Source organism: Rhincodon typus, chromosome 14 (assembly GCF_021869965.1).
Source record: "Rhincodon typus isolate 14 chromosome 14, sRhiTyp1.1, whole genome shotgun sequence".
NCBI lineage: Eukaryota > Metazoa > Chordata > Chondrichthyes > Orectolobiformes > Rhincodontidae > Rhincodon > Rhincodon typus.
The window spans coordinates 61,595,583-61,622,465 of NC_063345.1; the positions used below are offsets into that span (position 1 = coordinate 61,595,583).

General features: G+C 42.4%; 1 protein-coding gene across 1 annotated transcript in view; it reads left to right on the forward strand.

Annotated features, from left to right (window-relative positions):
- The first annotated feature begins 4,335 nt into the window (after positions 1-4,335).
- The window catches only part of LOC109912556 (sodium- and chloride-dependent neutral and basic amino acid transporter B(0+)-like), a 35,879-nt gene continuing 13,331 nt past the window's right edge, over positions 4,336-26,883 (forward strand). Inside the window, exons 1-7 of the mRNA XM_048604946.1 lie at positions 4,336-4,376; positions 4,637-4,790; positions 5,501-5,632; positions 10,493-10,660; positions 19,546-19,684; positions 20,467-20,599; positions 25,783-25,923. Coding sequence (XP_048460903.1) covers positions 4,661-4,790; positions 5,501-5,632; positions 10,493-10,660; positions 19,546-19,684; positions 20,467-20,599; positions 25,783-25,923 — 843 coding nt within the window. The 5' untranslated portion in view covers positions 4,336-4,376; positions 4,637-4,660. The remainder of the gene's footprint in view (positions 4,377-4,636; positions 4,791-5,500; positions 5,633-10,492; positions 10,661-19,545; positions 19,685-20,466; positions 20,600-25,782; positions 25,924-26,883) is intronic.

Genomic DNA, 26,883 nt, shown 5'->3' on the forward strand with positions numbered 1-26,883 from the left:
CCATCCCCGCCTCTTCGACCTGTTTGTTTCCTCTCCACCTATCCTCTCCTCTATCCCTCTTCTATCCGCCTCCCACTCTCTCCCTATTTATTTCAAAACCCCCTTCCCCTCCCCCTTTTCTGATGAAGGGTCTAGGCCCGAAACGTCAGCCTCTCTGCTCCTATGATGCTGCTTGGCTTGCTGTGTTCATCCAGCTCTACACCTTGTTGTCTCTGATCACCGTATTCGTTTCTGGGGAAGGTGGGTCTTTTGCAAGTCTTATGGTTTGCTGAAGGTATTGCCGATTGTGTTGGTGGAGTTTAAAACTAATTTTTGCGGGGTGTCTGGGATACTACGTGAAGTTAAGGTGGGGCTGATATGCAGACAAGTACGGAAGAACCACTAAAGCAGTCCAGAAACCAGTGCAAATATGTTTAACTTACGGCAGAAGGGAGTGTGGCAAAGCTAGATGGCATTTTTTCATTGCAATGAGTCTTGTGAGTAAGACGGATAAGTAGATTAATGTATGGGGATATGATATCATTGCTATCACAGGGACAGTTGTGGTTGAGGGAAGAACAAAACTGTCAGCACGACGTTCTGGGACGCAGAACCTTCAGATGAGATGGGGGAGGTGGGTGAAGGTGCAAAAGAGGTGATATCGCAACATTGATCGAGCGGATAATTACTCCATAAGGGTGGATAACATGTTAGAAACAAGCACAAACAATGCTGCAGAAAGCAGTAGCTTTGGCGGAATCTGTAGAGAAATAAACGGAGTTAACTATTCAAGACCAGTACAACACTGTTTCAGAGCTGAAACATTGTAGGGAAATGGGGTTTTTAATACTTTTGACAGAGGCAGTGGAGGAACTAGGAGCCAGAAGACCTGTGCCAAAGGCAGGTGGCAGTGCTGGCAACGCAGGACAGCTCCTCTTGGCAATTGGTGGCCGTAATGGCTTTTGGTCCTTCCACCGTTATTTTTTCCGTGGGTATGTCGGTTGGGGCCAGGCCCCCATGCACTCCCAGATCCATGGCCAGCTCTGGCGCTGAGGTCACAGAGGCTTCAGCATTAGTGGCGGAGGTGGCCGGAGCCGGGACCCCGGCAACCAATGACTGGCGTTAGCATCCAGAGGAGTGTCGGAGGGTGACATGTGGTGGTTGTGGCAGTGTCAGTGACAGCGGGGACGGGCCCTGGAGCCTGTAGCTGAGATCCCAGTGCCTGTACCTGATACCCCAAAGCCCTTCACAGAGGCCCGGGAGCTCTTTACAGAGACCGTGGAGCCTGTTACAGAGACCCTGCCAACATCAAGCTGTGAACAGATGAGTAGCGAAGGCTAACAAGAAGAAGGAAAGATGAACTCTGCCAATCGAATCTTGCATCCGATTGAGTGTTTCACGATGACACCGGAGAATGGTGACACTTTGTGTTTTGCACACGAGTAAGCACTTTTCACAGTATTTTTATATACGGCTGATAATAAATCTAAATCTAATCTAAGCACGTAATCTAATGGTGGTGAAAGAGAAAAAGAGACACAAAATGGATGTAAAATAAGATGTAAAAGGGAGAGAATGTGTGATCTCTACTAAGAGCAAAGGAAACAAGACAACGATATGGGGGACGTGGCTAGGGGGAATATAAGAAAGCATAATGTGGGCAGTTTCTGAAGTTATGGAATTCAATATCGAAACCTTGCGGGTGTAAAGTGTTTAAGTAGAAAATGAGATGCTGTTCCTCAAGCTTAATTTAAGACCATAAGAATCCCCCAAAAGCTGGAGTAGGCAATTCATAGCCCCTTGAGCCTGCTCTGCCATTTAATATGATCATGGATGATCTCTTTTCGATCTCAACTCTATTTTCCTATTCGCTGTCCACCACCCATCAGTCAATTACTAATTAAAAATCCATCACATTCTGGTCTAGGCTGTTTCTGTGATATATTTTGAAGGGGTTTGGTTTTGATTTGATTTATTATTGTCACATGTACCTAGGTACAGTGAAAGGTTTTGTTTTGCGTGCAGTACAGGCAGATCATACCATACAAACTGTGTAAGGGGAATAGAACAGAACGCGGAATACAATGTTAAGGCTGCAGAGAAGGAGCACAAAAAGCAAGATCAGCATTAAAATTTGAAATCTGAGAAGTCTCTTCAGAAGTCTAATAACAGCTCTGTTCCATAACAAGGGGAACCCACTGCTTCATAAATCATCGAATTACAATATCAAAGCACCTAAATCAGAGCTAGAAAGTGAACCACGTTTAGCAAATAAAAATAAAACACTCAGCAACCTATCTTATTGCTCTGTGCGAGTAATCAAGCCTTTTATAAAAATTAAAACAGCAAAGTAGAAATTACATTTTATCAATATTCCTCCAAAAATGCTTGAAGGAATTCTGAGCACGCAGAAGTTTTCGATGGCTAAGCTGCAGTTCAGGAGTCAATCAATGACCTCCACAAAGGACTTACAGGTTGCTAACTCCAGCTTTGGACTTTCAGTCACAATTTTAGAAGCCAGTGCATAGATAAACCTGCATGCTTCTGTTAATTTGTACTAAGATTATTCAGTCAGAAATAACCACACACAACACACATACAAAATCAGCATCCACAAACAGACAAGGTGGGGATATAATCTCTGCTAAGTAAAATAAAAAGAAAAATGCAATCATAATGTACTTTCTGACAGGTGGTGAGAATAGAGAGTATGGTTTGTTTTGAAACTTATAATCTGTCCATAACAAGAAAAGAATAATCTTTACCTTGCACCACCTAACCTACCCACACCACAACCACTTTACAAACAGAATCCACAAGAGATATAATGGCAATAATTCAATGTCTTAGAAAATCTCAAGAATCTGTCAGAAAAAACAATACATCACTTGAATAGGCACATTGAAAACTGTACACCTTTTTAATAGATCATAAGTTAGCTAAAGTAATCAATCATCACTTAAATAAATGCCTAAAGACAATTAATATGTTCAAAATTTCATACATATGGCAAATCCATCAAATGCGCTCTCCTATTGCAACAGACAAAAAAAAACAAACATTGCACTTCCAAATCAATTAGTGCTTGTGAGACAGCCAAAAGGTCTTGCATCTCGCAAAGCTTCCAAACAGCCAAACAGGTGGATGAGCTGAGTAGTAAATAATGTATGAAAGCAATATGATTGTTTATATGATTAGCTCTGGATCTCACATTTGCTAGACCTATATAATCATACAAAGCAGAATATTGTTTTGTCGCATCAATAACCTACTCCAAAAAAGATGAAGATTTTTTTGACTATTAAAATGCTGCTCTTTTCTTAGTGACTTGATAGTTGTCAGAGGTAACAGCATAGGAACCAGATTATTTGATGGTTATTTACCCTTTCCAACCATTGAAGTATTCCCCCTCTCTTTCTTTAGTAAGCAGTTATAATTCAGCCTATAATATTTCATGATGGAATGCTAAGAAAGCAACACAAATTTATTACCTTTATAATCTTCCTACTCCCAACATTTGGTTCATGTCTCCACTTGGAGGTGTGACTTTGGGTGGCTTTGAAATTTCAGTCACCTCCATGAAATTTCCAAAATTTCTTAATGCCCACTTCTCCAGTGGTGCCACCTACGTCTCAGGAGGGATTTGTGAGGTTCATTATATTTTTGGATCTCCTCTAATGCCTGGTGATGCAAATGGAAGAGGGATTTCCAGATCAATAGAGAGGCAATCATGTTTTTTCTCAACCCTAAGTATGTTTCACCTTGTGTAGAGATTACAAAACTCCAGCAACATTTTCAAAAATAATTAAAATTTCAATATGTAAAATGAACTTGAGCAGCAGTGAATAATAAATATCTTTATGAAATGGGAGAAGACCATTTCATTTTTGTATGTAAATAAGATTATTATAAATATTAAATATAAATGAGATTATATAAAATAGTTTTACTTTCATAGATCATAGAATCCCTACAGTGTGGAAACAGGCCATTTGGCTCAACAAGTCCACATCACTCCTCTGAAGAACATAACAAGGTGTAGAGCTGGATGAACACAGCGGGCCAGGCAGCATCAGAGGAGCAGGAAGGCTGACGTTTCAGGCCTAGACCCTTCTTCAGAAATGGGGGAGGGGAAGGGGGCTCTGAAATAAATGGGGGAGGGCGGTGATAGCAGGTACATAGTGGAGCGGATAGGTGCGAGAGAAGACAGACAGGTCAAGAAGGCGGGGATGGAGCCGGTAAAGGTGAGTGTAGGTAGGGAGTTGGGATGGGGGTTGGTCAGTGAGGAGGGAGGGGTGGATAGAATAGTTCATTGATGTCCAAAAATGGACCAGAGCGAATTGCCTTTATCTGGGTTCTCACAGAATGACAATCAGCCAGAATCTCCAGAGTACCCGGTGAGTATTTCAACAAAACAAAACGGTAAAAAACCCATGTTAGACAACGAGAGATACTGTTGATTTGTAGATTTTAGTTGTTGTGAATCGTAGACTCTCTGTGGACTTCTGGCTGTTTCTAACCTGCCAAACAGTGCTGCCTAATAGAGAACAACACACCTTTCCTGTAGTTGTGAGGAGTGGTGACTGTACATTTCACTTGAGGTCTAGTCTGAGAAAGACTGTTTTCTGAGCCTGCCATTTCCATTGTTTTCTCCCAGGATATCATCAATGAACATGGTGCCATGGGTGATGAGAATGTGGAGCGGGGTAACTGGTCTTCGAAGACTGACTACTTGCTCTCAATAGTTGGTAATGCAGTGGGTTTTGGCAACATCTGGAGATTCCCTTACCTAGCTTACAGAAATGGAGGAGGTACCGTCAACAAATTTATTATATCGGAGAGTGAGAACGGCAGAATTAAATGGATCAATTCATTGATTTATACAGAATATTGAAGCTCAGGCAATAGTAAATATTTATTGAACTAAAAATAATAACGGTAGATAATGAAGGATTAAACAATCCTGGTGTGAAATGGTGAATTCAAGTTAACGAGTTTGTAAATTACTTTATTATGAAGTGGGAAACGTGCCAAGGTAACAGGTTAGAATTAACAATATGATACATAAAATAGATGCAATTTATTAACCAAAGTAAATGGTTAAATTATTAATTCAGAATATATTTTCAAGTGATGTTGTTTAGAACACATGAGCCATCAAGAGCAAATATATTTCCTGCGCAGCGTGTGGAAACCCCAGAATAGCAGTCTCTTCAGTCAGGCTCTGGGTTCAGATTTGTATGTTATCATCAAACCTGCTTACATCAGGTCCTCATTACAACCCACACAACTGGATTGATGGTAACCATGGACAAATGTGTAAAAAATGTCATAACAGGATTGTGTAAAGTGACAGGGAAAAATATTTGATTACATTAGAGAGTGAAATTCACAAAGTAGGAATTTGGGCATTCATAGAGATTTCAGGATTAATTTTAATCCAGGCCGCACAGTGTAAACGTGGAGTTTCAGCTTGAACATGTAGTTTGTCCACATTGAAATCCTTTCCACTATTTTCCAGGTCCGTTCCTTATTCCCTACTCTCTCATGCTGGCTCTTGTTGGGATACCATTGTTTTTCTTGGAATCTTCCTTTGGGCAGTTTGCCAGCCTTGGGCCTGTTGCAGTGTGGAAAGCCGTGCCAATGTTACAAGGTGAATGTTAATTTTATCAAAACAGGTACAGCAAACTTTTTAAAAAAGGGATAGAGTTGACTTAATAAAAATATTACACTTTCCTTATCTGTCAGAGGTTTGAGCTAAACTTGCCAACGTAGTGTCTGTAGTCTGGTCTGCCATGCCCAATATTAGGTGTTGCATATGTTGCATATTGGCTTTTTGACATATTGTTTGTGAGTATTTTTTTAAAATGATAAATTGAAGCCAGGTATCTGGGGCCCAGCACAACAGAGCATCCTCACAGGTAAGTTCTTTGGTCGGTATTAGCTACTAATTTGTCTATCTATTATGGGCGACTTTCAGATTGCAGGTAAATAAGGGAAATATTTATAGGTTACAAACTGAAAGATCAGTAAGAATTTTTTGAAAACAATCTAATTTATAACCAAGTAAGTAAAGTAGACAGATAGTAAGAACGGCTAATGCTGGAGTCAGAGATAACAAGGTGTGGAGCTGGAGGAACACAGCAGGCCAGGCAGCACCAGAGGAGCAGGAAAGTTGACGTTTTGGGTCAGAAAATGAAGAAGGATCCCGACCCGAAACGTCAACTTTCCTACTCCTCTGATGCTGCCTGGCCTGCTGTGTTCCTCCAGTTCTGCACAGTGTTATCTGAGAAGAGATGCAGGGACAAGCAATATATTGTACCTGCATGATGTGAGATCTGATGGACCCCATTGTGGTGCAGCTTAACCACATCTGTGGTAAGTGTTGGTTGCTCCACTGTATTACCTGTCCTACATTGTGTGTGGCTGCCTAGGTGTGCATAGACCCTCAGTACACCAATGCCAAGTGTCACTATGTACTGAAGTTCTACCTGAACCTGGTGCAGTGAAGGATCGGATTGGCCATGTTGCTATGGAATGCTCCAAGTAGTCGGACTGTTCCGTATCACCTGTCGATCATGGAGAAATTTGCAAAGCAAAACACTCGTGACCACAAGCCAACCAGGAAGTGCTCGGCATAGGGTCCTCGAGATTGCCAGAACTTTCCGACAAGCACCAGAACATCGCTTGGCTGATGGTGAGAAGGGCACGACCTGCGAGATCATTCATGTACGCCCGGTTGGTCTGTGCCACAGCACACTGCCCTCGAAGCAGCTATTGTGGGGGGGAGTAGAGAATGTCACACATCTCCCTCTGGAATGTGCCTTTGCAAAGGAATTCTGGAGAGAGATGCACCGCATGCTCCACTACCCCTCCTCCATTGCTTTGCTGCTGCCTGCGCTTGACCCACTATTGTAAGAGTTGCCACTCTTTAGTCACCATCTCTCCATTGCAGGGCCCACTTCACAGATGCCAAGTCCCGTACTGAACTCTCAATCACCCTGCAACCAGGAGTTCCTGGCTCGCTGCCGCTACCTCGCTAACAACCAGGATTCCAAACTCTGGGGCTACCGTGATCACGGCCAGGAGCCCCTGGCTCCACTGCTGCCTCAATGACTCCAGGAATCCCTTGCACTGGGCATACGACGCTGCCTCTGCTGCAGCTACCACCTCACTAACACCAGGGGATCACCACTCAGGGCCTACTGTAACCAGGGGACCCTGGCTCCACTGCCAGGCCAAGATTCCCGGCCCAGCTGCCCTCCCCTGATACATCGCCTTGCTTGCGTCACCATCTGGAAGAGTCCACTGCCCCCCCCCCCCGAACCCCAATTGCTGGAGGAGCTTTGCTGCAGCCTCCAATTGCCGGAAGGCTACCACCAGTCCCCGCACGTTCCACTCTTACTGTCGGGCCGCCAACTAACACGCCAAAGAAAAGCAAAACAAAAGAAAAGGAATGAAAGAGAAAGAGCAGAAGTAAAAAGAATTTTTTAAAAAAAAGCAGATGGTAGCGGATGATCCCCAAGCGAGAGCCCACACACAGCCCTGCTGTCCTGCCACCATCTTGGAAAACTGAGGAACCGCAAGAGAGAAAAAAACAACCCTGATGGGTTATGTACAGGCCTCGTAGCAGTAGTCAGGATGCAGGACAGAAAATAAATCAGGAGATAGAAAAGGCATTTAAAACAATGCACTATTACAATAATCATGTGGAGCTTCAATGTGCAAGTGAACCAAGAAAATCAGCTTGGCAGCGGATCCCAAGAAAAGGAATTTGTGGAATATCTATGAGATGTTTTTACTTTGGACCGGTTTGTGTTAGAGCCCATGAGGGAACAGGCGATTCTGGATTTGGTGAAGGTGAAGCTGGAGCTGAAGGTGAAGAATCCCTCGGGGGCAGTTACCATAGTATGATGGAATTCACCCTGCAGTTTGAGAGGGAGAAGCTGAAATCGGGTGTAAGGGTTTTACAAATGAGTAAATGTAACTGTAAAAACATGACAGAGGAACCGACCAGAGCTGGTTGGAAGGAGACCCTATTAGGGAAGATAGTGGAGCAGCAACGGTAGGAGTTTATGGGGGTAACTCGGGAGGCACAGCAGAAATTCATACCGAGGAAGAAGAAAAATACTACTAAGGGGAAGGTGAGGTAATCATGGCTGACAAGGGAAGTCAGGGACAGCATTAACTCGGAAGGGAAAGCGTAAAATGTGGTGAAGATTGGGGGAAGCCAGAAAATTTGGAAGGTTTTAAAAGTCAGCATAGGATAACTACAAAACCAATAAGGATGAAAATGATAAAATACGAGGGTAAGCTAACAAGTAATATAAAGGAAGATTCCAAGAGTTGTTTTAGACATATAAAAGGGAAGAGAGAGGCAAGAGTGGACATTGGGCCCCTTGAAAAGGCTGGGAGGGTAGTATTTGGGAGTACAGAAATAATGGAGGAACTGAATAGGTACTTTGCATCAGTCTTCACTGGTGGAAGACACCATTGGCATGCCAGAAGGGTCAGGGAGCAGAAATGAGTGCAGTGATCATCACTAAGGAGACAGTGCTGGGGAAGCTGGAGGGTCTGTAGGCGGATTATCTAGCCAGACCAGATGGACTATCCCAACCCCACCCCCCCGCCCCGAGTTCAGAAGGAGGTAGAGAAGGAGATTGTAAAGACATTGGTGGTGAACTTTAAGGAATCACTAGAGTCAGGGAGAGTGCCAGAGGACTGGAAAATGACTAATGTACCAGCCCTGTTTGAGAAGGGAGGGAGGCAGAAGACAGGATAACTATTGTCTGGTTAGCCTGACCTCAGTTATTTAAAAGATATTACGGTCTATTAATAAGGATGAGATTGCGGAGGACTTGGAAGTACATGGTAAAATAGGGCTGAGTCAGCACGGCCTTTTCAAGCAGAGATCATGTCTGATAAACCTGTTTGAATTCTTTGAGATAGTAATGAGAAAGTTAGACAAAGGAGAGCCAGTGAACGTGATCTACTTGAAATTCCAGAAGGCCTTTGACAAGGTGCTACACAGGAGACTGCTAAATAAGATAGGAACCCATGGTGTTGGGGGCAAGGTACTCACATGGATAGAGGGTTGGCTGACTGGCAGAAGGCAGAGATTAGGGATAAAGGAGTCTTTTTCAGGATGGCAGCCTGTGACTAGTCAGTGTTAGGACCACAACTCTTCACATCACACATTAACAATCTGGACAAAGTAACTGAGGGCATCGTTGCTAATTTAGCAGATGACACAAAGATAGGCAGAGGGACAGGTACGGCTGAGGAGTGGGGAGGTGGCAGAAAGACTTTTAGAGGCTAGAAGAGTGGGCAAAAAAGTGGCAAATGGAATACAATGTGAGAAAATTTGAGGTTATGCACATTGGTAAGAACAATAGAGGCATTGACTATTTTCAAAACAGGGAAAGGCTTTGGAAATCTGAAGCATAAAGGGACTTAGGAGTCCTAGTTCAGGATTCCCTTATGGTTAACATGTAGGTTCAGTTGGCAATTAGGAGGGCGAATTCAATATTAGCATTCATTTCAAGAGAGCTAGAATATAAGAGCAGAGATTTACTGCTGAGGCTGTATAAGGCTCTGATCAGATGGCATTTGGAATATCATGAACAGTTTTGGACCCCATATCTGAGAAAGGATGTGCTGGCCTTGGAGGGGTTCAGAGGAGGTTTACAAGAATGATCCCGGGGATGAAGGGCTTGTCATATGATGAACAGTTGAGGATTCTGGGTCTGTACTTGATGGCATTTAGAAGGATGAGGGGGATCTCATTGAAAATGAAAAGCCTGGATTGAGTGGACCTGGAGAAGATGTTTCCACTTGTAGGAGAGACTAGGACAGGAGGGCACAGCCTCAAGGTGAAGGGACAACCCATTGGAACTGAGACAAGGAGGAATTTCTTCAAGCAGAGGGGGTGACTCTGTGATGCAATGGGTTGTGAACCAAATCATTGAGTGTATTTAAAAAGAGATAGAATTCTTCTTGATTAGTAAAGGGATCAAGGGTTACGGGGAGAATGCAAGAGAATGAGGTTGAGAAACATTTTAGCCATGACCGAATGGTAGAGCAGACCCAATAGGCCAAATTCTGCTCCTATACCTTACGACCTTGTGGCCTAAGACTGGGAATGTGTGATTATCACCAGCCACAATGATGATGTCCTAAAGAGTTAGTGATAAGGAGTCTAAAGGTAAAGACATGGAACATCATTCTTGCAACCTAGACATAGTATTATGACATAATCGACATTTCCTGTTTAATACAAGAAGTCTTTGAAATCCCACCTGTTGAACACAGAATGTTGAAGCAGCCAATAACCTACCAAACACAGCAGATATTTCCCCAAAGGTGTGGCCATCCAGGACAGTAACCCTGGTCTGTACTGTGTCCGCTCAAAGGAAAACATAATTTGGTTGAATGACCAGCCAAATCTATGTCAAATACTTTATTTCAAATCGAAGTTCACAGTCCAGACTCCTGTTCTTTCTTCTGTTTTCAGGTGTGGGGATTACTATGATTTTTCTGATCACAATTTCCAATATTTCATACAACTGCATCCTCGCCTACAGTCTGTACTACCTGTTTGCTTCCTTCCAATCACCCCTGCCGTGGGCAGACTGCTTCAGTTGGTGGGGAGCAGATGAAACATGCAGCAGGACTCCCAAAGGTACAGTACTCACTTCTATTGGGGAAAGTGTTGACACCGACTGTTCACTGTGCATTCTGTCAGTCCGATCAAGGGAGAAAAATGGACAATAGTTTCAGTGACCATCCTCATTGTGACCGTACAGCAAAAAAACCATACAGCAGCAGGGATCATGGCACTAGGTCACTGGGATTTCAGAACAGTCAATCAAAAATAAGTATTGAAACATCAGAATTTATCGAAGAAAATTGTCAATATTTCGTAGCGTCGTATATTTGTCTAATTTCTTTCACCTTTTCAGTAACTCTTTCTTGTGTTCTTTTTGACTGTGTTCATTGTTTGTATCTCTCTACATCCCAGTATTTTGACTCACGTTGATTCCCTTCTCTATCCCTGTGTTTTGAGCAGGTATCATTTTCTCAAATTTTTCTCTTCCTCTGTGTTTTTCCAAATATCTACCACTTCATATACATACAGTCTGAGAAACACTCCATTTTTGTTGCATTTATTTAAAAGCCTTGTCTCTTTCAGTTTCATCTCACCTCCCACATTAACACTGTTTAACTCGTGATTTCTAATGTTGTTATCAAAGATTACTTCTGTTTGAATTGACAAGAGTAAGTTTGAAATCTTGAGGTAAGTCAATTTGAAATTTCCGAAGCAAAGGACAAAATGCTTCAGCTTTGAAACAAAATCTCCTTTTGTACAGATTGGAACAGTGGGTGATCCCTGACAGGATTGTACAGACTGGGACTGTGGGTAGTCTCTGACCTTATTGTACAGATTGGGGTTGTCTCTGACCTTATTGTACAGACTGGGACAGCATCCACAGTCCCAACCTGTACATTATGGTCAGACATCACCCTTATGCTCACTTTTTGCATTGAAGAACTTCATAACGTTATTCCAAAAAATAAATTTCTCAAAATTTTAGAAAATGTCCATAATCCAATATTCCACAAGAACAGAAATCGATTTTCCTCTATCTCATGACCTTTTTGTCCTGTTTAGTATTTCAAAAGCCGTGACTAAGCCATCTCTTTAGCTTTGAAATTACAGAGAATAGAATCATTGTATGTCTGATATCATACGATTAGGGACATACAGCAACATCCAAAAGACATGGGTTTCCCATTATGACCCATCAGAATTCAGTGATAGAACTCCTTATCTACACAGGTTAGGACTAGCAAGAGTAGGGATCTATTTCTATATCAACTACATCAGAATTTGGAACATTAAATCTGTGCCAAAAATTACTTAGATACTAAGGAGATATTTTTCATTAGATCCCTACAACGTGGAAACAGGCCATTCGACCCAAAAAAGTCCACGGCGACCTTCCAAAGAGCATCCCACCCAGACCCACTCCATCCCTGCACCTCCCAAGGTCAACCTACCTAACCTGCACATCTTTGGACTGTGGGAGGAAACTGGAGCACCCGGAGGAAACCCATGCAGACACGGGGAGGACGTGCAAACTCCACACAGACAGTCGCCCAAAGTTGGAATCAAACCCGGGTTCCTAGTGCTGTGAGGCAGCAGTGCTAACCACTGAGCCACAAAATCAGAAGTTGCTGAAAAAGCTCAGCAGGTCTGGCAGCATCTGTGTAGAAAAATCAGAGTTAATGTTTTGGGGCCGGTGACCCTTCATCGGAACAGGATCCACCGTGCCATCCAACTAAAATTGAGATGAATTTTTTTTAAAGACAATTGTGTCACCTTATCCTTGATATTTGTGTTATTTAAAGTTTCTTTTTTACATTGCTAGTTTCTGAAAGTGACTTGATAGAAGCATGTTTAACAAAGTGGTACATCTGGACTCAGAGTGATTGTGTATGTCGATAAGCTCGTAAGACATAGGAGCAGAATTAGGCCACTTGGCCCATTGCGTCTGCTCTACTATCTGATCATGGCTGGTATATTTCTGAACCTCATTCATCTGCCTTCTCCTCAATGACCCTTGATCCCCTGAACAATCAAGAACTATTCGATCTTTGTCTTAAATTCCGATGAGAGGTGGCGACGGAGTAACAGGGCTGCGAGCGAGGTTTTGCCTGGAGCACATCTGCTCCCAGCTGCATTCCTCCTTTATTTTACTTCACTTCTGCTGTTTTCTTTTGTTTTATTTTCCTCTTCTCTTGTTTTTTTTTTAACTTTTTCTGTGGCGGGTTGGTCGCCAGCACTGGCATGGCAGCGAGAGCGGGCCGTATTGTGGAGTGGCAGATGCGGACTCCCCCCCCCCCGACAATCGGAGGTGGTGTCAGAGAGGATGTTCTCCCAGTGATCGAGGCAGCGAGACAGCGTTCTCTAGCCATTCGGGGCCTAAGGCAACGGCAGCGAGCACGGCCTGGCATGGCAGTGGGGCCGGGGTACTCTTGGTTGTGGGGCGAGTGTGGGTTCAGTGGCATTAGCAAAGTGGGTCCAACGGCGAAGAGATGGTGCCCCCTAAAGTGGGCGACTCCTATGTTGGTGGGTCCGGTGGGTCCAGTGCATTTGGCTGCAGTGTTTTGGATGTCTCCCTTGAGGCTGGGTGCCAGCGTGGATTATGTCAAAAAGACTGATATTCTGAACATTTTACTTCTGTATTTTTCTAATTTATTCCTATGACCTATAATGCCAGACTATTTATTTCTTTACTTTTCTATTATTTTTTTGTTTCCTAAGAATTTGATCTTGAGTATCCATACCCAGGTACTTTTGTACCTATCATGGCACTGTAGTGCAGCAACTATGTACTCTTTCACTGTACTAATTTGAGTACATCTGGCAATAAAGCTAATTCAGTCAATGAATGTCTCCACAGCACTCTGCAGCAATGAGTTCCACAGTTTCATCACCCTCTGGCTGAAGAGCGTCCTCCTCATCTCAGCTCTAAATGGTTGTGTCTGAACTCTGAGAGCCTGGTCCCTCCTTCTCATGGAAACAACTTCTTCCCATCTACTCTATACAGGCCCGTCAGTATTCTGTAAATTTCAATGGGATACACGCTCATCCTTTTAGATCCCATCAAGTACAGACCCAAACATGTGAGAAGTCCTTTATCCCCAGGATCATTCTTGTAAATCTCCTTTGGATCCCTTTTAATGCTAGCACATCCCTCCTTAGATACAGGGCCCAAAAAGCCTCACAATATTCAAAATGCAGTCTGACCAGTGCCTTATGCATCCTCTACAGTATATCTCTGCTCTTGTATTCTGGCCTTCATGAGATGAATGCAAATATTGTATTTGCCTTCCTAACTACCAGCTGAACTTGCATGTTTACCTTCAGAGAATCCTGGACCAGGATTCCCAAGTCCATTCATGCTTCAGATTTCTGAAACTTTTGCTCTACCAAAGTGCATAACCCCACACTTTGCCACATTGTATTCCATCTGTCACTTCTTTGACCACTCTCCTAGCCTCTCTAAGTCCTTTGGCAGCCTCTCTGCTTCCTGAACTCTACCTGTCCCTCCACTTACCTTGGGTCATCTGCAAACTTAGCAACAATGACCTCACCTTCTTTATCCAGATCATTAACGTATGACAGTGAATAGTTGTGCTCCCAAGACTGTTTCCTCTGAACTCCACTAGTCACTGGCTGCCATCGTCAAAAAACCTCTTAGTTTCCACTCTCTGCCTTCTGCCAGATAGCCAATCCTCTATCCGTACCAGTACCATGCCCCTAATGCCACGGACTCATCTTATTTAGCAGCATCTTGAGTCAGTCACCAATCAATTGAAAGGGTTTTGAAATTAAACACATCATGAACTAAATGTAAGTGCTTTTTTTTTGCGTGACCAAAGCAGGAGAAGGAAATCTTCTTTATTAAATCTTCCACCTCACTAAGAAAGCTTAATTACAATCAATAATTAACAATCTGCTCTGAAGACCCCTGCTTATGGATTCACAGTTGTGATAAATTGCACCATAGCAGCTAAGATAAGCCATCATGTTCAAAAACACCCCATTATATTCAAATGGAAAAATTCACATGTTCGTATCTCCCAGTTTTAACAAATGGATCCTTAAAATGATTCAAAATGATCTAGGTTCACATCCTTGCCAAAAATTAACCAATTCTTCTTTCAGCTGTAACCTGTCTGTGAATCATGCTTTGTTGCAATCCATACATTAGACTTTGAGATATATTGCTTCCAGACAAAGCGGTGAACAGAGTGAAAACATTAACTCTTGTCTTCAGTGGCGGAGCTAACTTGAGTAAGAAATAATACGATATTAAATGCAGTTAAGCTGGTAAAATCATAGATGACCCAGAACACAACTGGATGCACTCTAAAGCTAGTGTGAGAGAATTTAAAGCAGGGGTAAAAAAAACATAATGTAGTTATAACAAGGGACTTTCATTAGCTAATTATTTGCTGTCATTAGAAATGTCTACAGATAGCGAAGGAGAAGGTTTCTGAAGTCTGTTCCGGAGTATTTTTGACATCATAATGTCTTAAATCCTACAAGAAAGGCAACATTGCTGGGTCCAGTTCTGGGGAATGAGCGGGATTAATTGGGTCAAGTATCAGTTGGGGAATGATTAGGGACAGTGAGCATAGTATCATTAGGTTTAGGTTAGCTGCAAAAAAGAACCTGAAGCAATCCAGAATAAACGCGACCAAGTGGAAGAGAGCCAATTTCAATACGGTGAGAGTGGGTCTGGCCCAGAGAAACTGGAGATGAAGATTGACAGGCAAAAATGTTAGTGGACAATAGGGTGCCTCAAAAGAGGAGACAGTTTGAGGTGAGTCAAGATATCTTGAGGGAAAGGTTGGACACACAAAGATGGAGCTCTCTGGAGGAAAAATACAGATAGTGTAATGTCAAATAGATAATGACTGTATTTGATAAATGTTAGTTTGATTATCGCCCAAGAAACAGGATAAATATTGCAATTTTAGGAAGCAGAGTAGCAAAGAGAGGGTATGAGATTGACAGCTAACATAAAAGAAACCAAACCTCTTCTATAAGCATATAGATACTAAATATGTAGCAAAATGGGAAAGTTTACTCACTCATGGGATGTGGGTGTTGCAGGCTGGTCCACATTTTTTGCACGCCCCTAGTTGCCCTTGAGAAGGTGGTAGTGAGCTGCCTTCTTGAAGTACATGCTATGAGTTGACCCACAATGCCCTTAGGGAGAGAATTTCAGAATTTTGACCCAGTGACAGTGAAGGAGCTGCGATACGTTTTCAAGTCAGGATGGTGATTGGCTTGAAGGGGAACTTGAAGGTGGTGGTGTTCCCATATATCTGCTGCCCTTGCCCTTTCAGATGGAAGTGGTTATGGGCTTGGAAGGTGCTGTCTAAGGGTCTTTGGTGAATTTCTGTAGTGTATCTTATAGATAATACACACTACTGCTACTGAGCGTCGATGGTGGAGGGAGTGGAATCTTATAGAAATGTTGCCAATCAAATGGGTTACTTTGTCCTGGATGGTGTCAAGCTTCTTGAGTGTTGTTGGAGCTGCACCTATCTAGGCAAGTGGAGAGTATTCCATCACACTCCTGACTTGTGCCTTGTAGATGGTGAACAGGCTTTGCAGAGTCAGGAGATTAGTTACTCGCCCCTGTATTCCAAGCCTCTGACCTGCTCTTGTAGCCACTGTGTTTATCAGTCCAATTGAGTTTCTGATCAATGATAACCCCCAGCATGTTGATAGTGAGGTATTTGCTGATGGTAATACCATTGTGTGTCAAAGGCAGTGGTTAGATTGTCTCTTACTGGAGATGGCCATTGCCAGGCATTTGTGTGGTACGAATGTTACTTACCACTTATCAACCCAAAGCTGGATATTGTCCAGATCTTGTTGCAGTTGAACATGAACTGCTTCAGTATCTAAGAGGCGCAAATGGTGCTGAACATTCTGCAATTATCAGCGAACATCCTCATTTCTGACCTTATGATGGAGTATAGGTCATTGATGAAGCAGCTTAAGGTAATGGGGTCATAGATCCTACCCTGAGGAATAGAAAAGGGAATGGTCACAGGCAGGAGGAGAACAGGCTGACGCATTAAAAGCAAATTTTATACCTTTCTTTCAGAGGAAGGTGTTGTCCAAATCAAAGTGGAAGTGGAGGTAGTTAAGACATTAAGTGGGCTAAAAGTTGATGAAGAGAAAAGTTGGCAGTACTAAAGTTTGAAAAGTCCCTGTAATTGGATCGGATGAAATTGATGATACTGAAGGCAATATGGGTGGAAATTTTGGAGCAACTCCTGGCCGCGACTTTCCAATTCACCTTAGATACAGGGATGATGCCAGAGACTGGAAATATGCAAATGCTACAGACGTGCATGGTGTGGATGGACAAGCCTTGTCCAGAGGTCTGGCTGAGGGTGTTTGAGCATTGTGGAAGTGAGGTGCTTGATGAGTACTGTCAGGGATGTGGTGAGCAGTATTGGATGGGTTGGTAAACTGGGTCAAGTGGATGAATGAGGTAGAGCGCAGTGTTGCAGGGTGTGTGTGGGAGGGATAGTTGTGAGTGGAGGGCTTTAGTGAGCCTTGTCAGTTTGCCATCGTACTGGAATGCCTTAACACTATAGCTAATTTATATTGGAGACTTTGCACCAGATTGGAACAGTTTTCTGGAAGTAAAATCCACAGTAAGTATAGGATCAACAGCCCAAGTCCAAGAGGATATGGCCATCTCGATTTCCTGTTGTTAGGAATCATGGAACAGTCCAGCTAGTGTGCAGCTAGCAATTGGAAAGGTAAATTTCTTGTGTAAGTGCCAACCATGTGTGCCCATTGAGACTTCCACAGGTTTCCAATGGGCAACAGTAGCTTCTGTTGAAGTGCTCACTGGTCCCCACTCTGAAAAGTTCAGGCTGTGCTAAACTGTGACTTCAAAAGGCAGGTGGAATGTGTGCAGAGGTGTCAGATATAATTTAAAGCAGATCAGTGTAGAGAGATATAGTTTGATTGAAAGAATAAAGAAAGGCTCTAGAAACTAAAAGATACAGTGTGCTATGTGGGGTGTAGAAGCAGAGAGAGCTGGGGGGGATGGATGTTACATGCGCATTCATTGTTAAAGGTGGCAGGTCAGTTTGAGAAGCTAATTTAGAAGGTGACAGGGTCCAAGGCTTTAAAAATCATCGTTTTGAGTTCAAAGCTAGGGAGGTTTGCAATAATTGTAATAAGGCCAGCCAGCTGTACATCATAGAATATGAGTCCCCTGATGGGGGAGGTTAAGCTGCTCCAATCAGGGAGCTCTGGCTGACATAATAGGATGACTATCAGGGATATTGTGGCCTGGAACGCCAGGCTCAGTCAGAGGCAGTACTAATGTCAAAGGCTATGCATTTGTAAATTAAAATATAGTGATTTTGAGTTCAAAGACAAGGAGGTTATGGTGAGCTATTTTTAAACACTGCCTCAGTTTCAGCTGGATTATTGTGTCCAGTCCTGGGCACTGCACTGCACGGGAAGTGAAGTGACTGGAGAGGGTTCAGAAAAGGCTGATGAGAATGGTTTCAGGGATTGAGGTTCAGGCACCTGGATAGATTGATGAAGCTGTGACAGTTCTCCTTCGAGATGTAAGAGCCAAGAGGAGATTTGGCAGAGCTGCTCAAAATCATGAGGGGTCTGGACAGAGCAGACAGACAGAAACCGTTCCAGTCGGTGGAAGACTCTAGAACCAGAGTCAAGATTTAAACTGATTGGCAACATACCCAAAGATGACATGATCGATGAAATTATGTCAAATAGTTACTCAGCAAATGTTACATTATTAAATACATGGTCTAATGTCTGAGCAACTGATGAAACATACCATATACTTATACTTACCCCACATAATCCAATTCCATATCTCTCCCAAACCCCTTACAGTGCCCAGACCCTGACCCTCACTTCACCTAGAGATGTGACATCACTCTCAGCTCGCTGCCAGTGTCAAACCTGACCCCAACCTCCCGCTCACTGTTAGTGTTGGACCTTCTCCTCCCCAGTCCCGTCCCTTTTCCCCAAGTTGTTGCTGCCGGAACTGACCCCCAACCCCTGACCCACTTCCCCAGCTGCCACCTCCCACCAGACCTGACACCCACTGTTCCTGATCCCTTCCCCCCAGAAATTCTCCCATCAACCCCAGCCTACCCGAAACACTGCATTATTTAGCAGGCTCCACTGTTATCCAGCAGCATGGCATCTTACCCACTTGGCATCCTGTCCATCTGGCAACCTGGCACCCTATTCCTACCCATATGGCACCTTACATAGCTGTCCCCTCTTGCATATTTTCACTCTACCCACATGTACCCTGTTTTGCTGGCACCCAACTCCTATCAGTCTAGCACCTTACCCTCCCCACACCCTAACACACATTTACATTATGCGCTTACTGTTTGACAGCAACTTTTAAAGTGTCAGGAACCTTAAAATGTCAGGAGACAGCAGCTGAAGTATAGAGAGATATATTTTTATTGAAAGAATGAGGAAAGGCTGCAGAAACTAAAAGAAACAGTGTGCTAAGTGGCGTATAGAAGCAGACAGAGATGGGGGTTACATGTGCAATGAGGAGCTCTAGTCATTTATTAAATAAAGCAGTGGTGTAGCAAGGTGTGTGAGATTCCCATTCCCTGGAAAAGCCAGCCCATTATAATCCCTAAAGTATTCTGCAATAACTACTCATGAATATTTTATTAACTTTTTATACTGTAGCTTTTTAATTTGGTTTTATGATTACTCATATGACAGACCTTTGTCAAATAGGGGAATGAGCAGATTAAGTGCCAGAGCTGGTCTGTGCTGAGGGTGAGTGAACGGATTGTACCTCTGTGTTCTGATCTCTCTATAACCTTACCCATAGAATCAAAATGATTAACTGATTCAGTCAGAGTGAAACAGTGACCCTAGTTATTGTTGAAATAGAATGCAGTATTGAAATATAATACTGAAACACATTCCACATTTTTCAGATCCACTGTGCAATCTCAGTCTGGATGATGGATATTTTGAAATTGTTAACACAACATGGCTGCAGGCAAACAATGAAACTTGTCCGAATGGATCAGAAATCTTTGTTCCTCAACAGAGCCCAAGTGAGCAATACTGGGAGTAAGTACATTGCTGCAGGGAGCTGTACCTATAACCTGCACAGCTGGGCCAGTAACTCCTCTTGGGAAAATTAGTTGGAGAACATGTGTTTAATGAGAGAAAAATTTTTTAATTTTAAGGTACTATTTGCTTCATTCACTTATTACATAACAGCATCATGGGCGGGAAGCCTTTACTGTTTAACATCCCTCCGATCTCTAAACACTGTAGTTTTACTTTGACAATATTGATGCAGCAATTTGTTTTTATTTTCTTGCTCTTCAATGAAAATATTCACTACCAGAATTCCTAAACATTAAATGGTTGAAATTGTCTGTGACTGATGTCCCTTTTTCTTAATTTAATTGTAATAACCTGGGAACTGTGTTTAGATTAACTGCCTGAAAGCTGATACCATGTTGAACAATATGAAGGAGCTCAGGTTATTTGGAGACATAGTGCTTAATACAGATAATTTTAACAGCGCAATGTGAAGCAGTTAGTGAAGCACTGTCAAAAACTTCTTCACATCAAACCAGCTCTGCAGGCAATCTCATCGCTAATTTAAACATAGCTTAACATGAAAACCATCAATAGACATAGGAAAATAAGTCATGTAGAATATCGAACTTCAAATTTAAATATTGAGTGCAATAATCAAAACTTGTATGAAACAAAAATTAATTTAGATCTTATACAACTATGTACGTTTGACAAATGTGTTGATGCATTCTGTCTAAAAGTGTCTGTGTTTCGTGAAGAGTGTCCTTACATAATACATTCCTTCTTCTTATTTCCTTCAGTAAAGTAGTTTTACGCCGTTCCAGTTCAATGGATGAGACAGTGGGGATAGTTTGGGATTTAGCCCTCTGTCTGCTTCTGGCCCGACTGATAGTTGGGGCAGCCTTATGGAAAGGAATCAAATCATCAGGAAAGGTAAGTGATTGGTGATGAATAGAGTTAAAACTGTGACAAAGTATAGATTTCTGTAGCAATGAAACTAGAATTTATAAATCATTTGTGAAGTGGCTGGTTTATCTCCCAGGTTTATCTCCCAAGTGTCCTTTTGGGGAGTGGGAGAGCCATAATTCATCAACACTTCAGGCCTGAGGGAGATCTGAAGATCTATCTTCTGGGGGAAAGAACAGCAGCAAATCCCCCCAAACCCCTGCAATGTCTTCCTCATTCTAAGGGTTACAGTCACTGATACAGGGACTCTGGGGAATTTCCAATTGCTCTGGAAGGCTGTACAGAACTGGGCGAAGAGATTGGGTAGATTAGGGTCAGGGCTTTAGTTGAATGAAATGAGATTTGTCTGGACAATGTGATTGGGAAAGAAACCGGAGGAATAATCATTGGGTGAAAACAATGAAATGCTGGTAATGCTCAACAGCTCAGGTAGCAACTGTCAAGACAAACAGAGCTAATGTTTCACTTCCATGAACTTTCATCTAACCAAGAGAAACAAATAATAGTTTAAGAGATTTGGAGACAATAAGGGCTGCAGATGCTGGAAGCCAGAGTCTATAGGTATGAGGCTGGAAAAGCACAGCAGGTCAGACAGCATCCGAGGAGCAGGTAAGTAAATGTTTCAGGCCAAAACCCTTCGTCAGAACTGGGAAGGTGGAGTGGATCCCAGAAATAAATGGGTGGGGTGGAGCTGGGGGAAGGGTAGGAGAGATAGTCATAGCTGGATGCGGATAGGGGCTTATTTTGATTGGTCCATGGGATGGGTGAAATGGACAAAACCTGTCTATCTTTCTACACACCTATCCACTCTACTCTTCCCATGGAACAATCACAATAACCCCTTTACCTGCATCTACCTATCTCCATCTCTCCTACCCTTACCCCAGTCGCACCCCCCTCCCTCTATTTATTTCTGGGCTCCTCTCCCCTTCCCCAGTCCTGACGAAGGGTTTCAGCTCAAAGCATCGACTGAGCAGTTTGAGGGGTTTTTTAAGGCAATGGACGTGGGGAGCATGGGTCAGTGAACAAAAGGAAGGTTCTGTGTTAGGGTGGAGGGCAAGAAATTTTAACTTACAAAGGTCTCACCTTCATCTCTGTTGTATTGTTGGGTAGGTTCCAAACCAGAGAGGAAATGTAGCTTCAAGGCTGTTAGAAGATATTACAACATGTGACATTCCAGTATAAAGTTACCCACCTCATCTTCAAAAGGTATTAACGTTGGAGGAATATGTGGTAACAGCTTTGCAGCAGTTACTGTGGACAGAATCTGTTAGGAACATGAGGCACATGACCAATGGTGAGTTTTAAGGCAGAACCAGTTGAGAAATCTGACATGGTCTATCTCAACATTAGGAACAACTCACTGATCTTTTATGTATCTGCCAAGTGAGGGGAAAGAGTTGCGTCATTAATAAGGCATTAAACAAGCTGTAATTGCCCTTAATTGACGCAACTTACTCATGAATATTTAGTTTCCCGTCGTACTGAACAAGCCAAATAAGTAAGATGTCGAGAACTCTCGAGCTGGAAGTCAGCACAGGTACCTGGCAACTTCAGATTACTACTGGCATGAAGAATCTCCATGTTGCTCAGCATATTGATATTCTCTTCAGTGCAGACAAACATGATGGGTGAAAGTACAGAATGTATGTCTGCTGGACATTAGACCATTGAAGGGACAAAAACATGCACTTGCAAAGACCAGATACATTTAATTTACAATCATTTCTATTTGCCATCTGTGCACCAATAGTGAGGTGAATGCTGTCGCCCAGGCAGTAGGATTCGGGAACATGGGAAGCCCCCAAGAAACAGAATGTTATTGACTGCACACATGTGGCTCAGAGAGGGCCATATCACAATGCTGTGGAATTTATCAACAAGAAGGATCTCCATTCCATTAATGTTCAAGTGATGTCTGAGCACTCTTACCACTTCCTAGAGTTATCTGTCCGTTGCCTTAGTAGCTGCCTCCTTTCTTTTCCCAGTACATTGATGACTGTTTTAGTGTCACCTTTTGCTCTCACCATGAACTGAAAAACTTCATTGAGTTTGTTTCCACTTTATATCTTCCCATGCTGAATCTTATATTCCCTTTTCCGAACTCTGTGAGTTATGGAGACAGGCTAAATAATGTTCACTCAAAAGCAACAACTCTCACAGCTACCTTGACTCTGCTTCCTCACACCCTGCTTCTGTCTCTGTTACATTCACCTGATGTCGCAAACTTTTACACTGGCACTTCTGATATCTCTCCCTTTTCCTGAAAACATGGGTCCCCATTATGGCCACATCTTACTCCCTATTCTATTTTCTTTCAGTTCTATTGAAAGGTCAATGATCTGAAATGTTAACTCTGTTTCTATCGTTCTGCAGATATTAGCTGACTTGCTGAGTACCCCGAGTACTTTTATTTATATTTCAGATATCCAGCACTGGCAGTGTTTAGCTTGAGTAACTGTAAGCATATTTGTTATTCACTAGGCCAGCTTTTGTTGGTCATTAATAATTACCCTTGAGAAGGTGGTGGTGAGCTGTCTTCTTGAAATACTGCAGTTGAGTTGATGTAGGGACATCCTCAATATTGTTAGGGAGGGAGTTCCAGGAATTTGACCCAGTGACAATGAAGGAACAGTGATATATTTCCAAGTCAGGGTGTCAGTGGCTTGGAGGGAAAATTGCAAGTGGTGGTGTTCCCATGTATCTGCTGCCTTTGTCCTTCTAGTTGGTCGAGTTCATAGATTTGGAAAGTGCTGCCTATGGAATTTGATGAGTTGCTTCTGTACGTCTTGTCTCTGGTGTACACAGCTGCCACAATGCACAAGTGATACAGGAAATGAATATTTATGGTGGAGGATGTGGAAAAGGTTTGGTCCAAAGTTTTGAAAAGTTTAATGTCTCAGACAGTAGAAATAGCATCTCCCATCATGACGATATAAGAGATCATACAACACAGAGATATGTGAGAAGAAGCTACATTGCTTCAGCTGGATTAGCAAAATCTATGGAAAGCTGTATTTAAATCTTTAATATGTCACAGACTAGGGGTTTTATAAACCTACAGGAGGCTCAGGATCTGTCCTAAGTTCAAATAATTAACTTCATAACACCAATTGAGAGTCTTGCTTGGTCATGGATGGTGTAGGGGTTCATAAGTGTTGTGAGGCACATTTATCTAGGCAAGTATGGAATATTCAACCACACTGCTGACCTGTGCCTTATAGATGATGGTTAGACTTTGGAAAGACAGCAAATGAGGTGTTCACCACAGTTTCCCACTTCTGACTGGCTCTTGTAGCCACAATATTTATATGGCTAGTCCACTGAGGTTTTTAGTCAATGGTAACCCCAAGGATGTTGATAGTGATGCATTTAGATCTGGCATTATGACTGAATGCCGCAGGAATATGGCTTGATTCTCTCTTCTTGGAGATGGTCATTGCCTGGCACTTGTATACTGTAAATTTTGCTTAGCTCAAGCTTAAACATTACCCAGTCTTATTGAATATGAGCATTGACTGCTGCAGTATCTGCGGGGACGGGAATGGTATTGAACTTTATGCAAATATCAGCAAATGTCCCCACTTCTGACATTCTGATGAAGTAAAAGCAATTGATAAAGCAGCTAAACGTGGCTGAACCTAGGTCATGATCCTGACCAACTCCTATAACGATGTCCTGGGGCTGAGTTGCTCAGTTTCTAGTCACCACAACCACTTTCCTTTGTGCTTGGTCTTACTTCAGACAGTGGAAAGTTCTTTCCCCTCCATTCCCTACCCAGCTATCGGTTAACGTTGACTTCACTTTTGCTAGGACTCATTGCAGCCACACTTAGTCAAAGGCTGCTGTTCTGTCAAGGGCAGTTTCCCTCTCTCTCTCTCTCTCTCTCACTCTTTCACACACACACCTCACCTCTGGAGTTTGGTTCTGTTGACCATGCTTGGACCGAGGTTATAATAAGGTCAGAAGCTGAGTGAGCCTGAAGGAATCTGAATTGTACAGTGATGTGATTGATGAGTAAGGAACAGTTGATAGAACTGTTGACTATCCCTTCCATCACTTCACTGATGCCTGGGAATGTACTGATGGGGCATTACTTGGTCAGATTGGATTTGTTCTGCTTTTTGCAGATACAGCATACCCAGGCAATTTTCCACATTGTAATGGAATAGCTTATCTAGATCTGCAGTTCTGGTACATCGACAAATTCTGCTCAGTAATGATTGATTGCACATGTATATTCATGTTTTGATCCCAGAATAAATAAAAGATATCAACTTCAATTGATTATCTTCATTTTGTTATTTTTAATATTATGTGTAATAGTGTAGCACTTTTTAAATTGACTTGTAACAAGGTCTCACAAAGCACTGCCTCAAGATGCAAACCCTACATGAAAATGAGGCCACTGTGTATATCTCTATGTCAGTCTTCCTCTCCTGGTTGTCTTCTGCACCCTACAATACATTGATGACAATCCTGTTACTTTGCTATTTAGTTGGATGAAGTCTTTATTGCAAAGGGGGATGAAGTATAATAGTTGGTAAGTCTTGCTACAAAGATACAGCAGCTACTGTTTTGGTCTCCCTATTTAAGGGGCGTATTTGTTTTGGAGACAGTTGAGTCAAATCTCTCTCTGTTAATTCTTGAAATTAAAGGTTTATCTTGTTAATCAAAAGTTTGAGCCTATACCAACAGGAATTTAGGAGACCAAAAAATAGTCTTAAAAGATTCTGAATGGTCTTGACAGGCTTTTTCTCCTCATGGGAAAATCTAGGACGCGGAGCACAGTTTCAAAATAAGTTGTCTCCAAATAAGACAGAGATGAAGAAGAATCTTTTCCATCTGAGCATTTTTAATCTTTCAAATTCTGTTCCTCAGAAAGTGGTAAAGGTCGAATCATTGAATATATTCAAGGCAGAATTTGACAGATTTTTGATTTACAAGAGAATCAGAGGTTATGGAGAGGGGAAGTGTCAGGGTGATCAGGCAGGAAACTAAACTTATGTTTAACATCTCATCAGCAGAACCTTATTTGCGTGGTGGGGCAGGATTGAGGGGCCAAGTGGCCTAGTACTGCTCCTAGATGTTATTTTCTTCTGTTGTAGCAGTAATACAGGAAAATCTAACAAGTTTCTCTCCATGTTCAGGTGGTTTATTTCACTGTGACATTCCCTTACGTGGTTCTGGCCATACTCCTGATCCGAGGGGTTACCCTGGAGGGAGCGTCTAAAGGAATCGAATTCTACATCGGAAGCCAATCAGACTTTTCCAAACTGGCTGATGCTGAAGTAAATGCAGCAATATCAATAATTGAATCTCAATTGCATTTTTCATTGAATCGATTCATGCTTTCCTTTCTGTTTGCGTGAGACACTCAAATTAAAATCTGCGTCTTACTTTTGAGTCTTTAATTAAATGTGAGAAAACTAAATTTAATTATTGAAAAGTTTTAACTGAGCTTGTGATGAATTCAAAAGAGGTAGTTTGTGATCTATATCATCCTGCCATTAGCAGGACAAAGGGTCAGGCATTTGCTGTGATCGACTCGCGGACAGAACTTGATGAGGAATTGCAACAGGGAATGGGATGCAGTAGAATTTCTCCCTGATGCCGCCTCCTTTCTGAAACTTTGGAACTGATTTTGGTGTAAGAGTTTCCGGTGAAATGCCTCATTGACATACGAAGCAAATATTTACCCACATTTTGCTGTATCAGGGCAATAGGAAGGGCCCACTCTTGATGAGACTTGTCCTTATCCATTCCGTGTCAATGATATTTGGTACTGCAAGTATCTGAAGTGGGAGACGGAAATCAAACATTATCTACATCTGAAATCTGGAATCTACATCTGGAATGAACATTAGACAGTAATAGATTATATCCTTAACCAGTCAGATTATAGTATTTTGAACTTAACAATGCAAAGACCAAGGCAGAAAAGGAAAATGTAAGTTTGGGTGACTTCAGTGCTGTGATTCCATTCTTCCAGTAGGTAGTTTAAGTGCCAGAGATTTTGACTCGTAGCAAATAACACTTGCCACATCATTAAAAGGCTACTTGAATGTGATATTCCTTGAAATAAATCTCCAAGGTGATTCAGTCTACAGCATAAGGGCAGGAACTTTACTCCACCCAGTGAATGCAAACAGGCAGACTGGGAGATACTGTTTTTAAGAAGCTGACAGTGGACTGATGGATATTGGATAACAACAGTTAGAATTTTGTATTCAGTCCAAAAATACTGCACG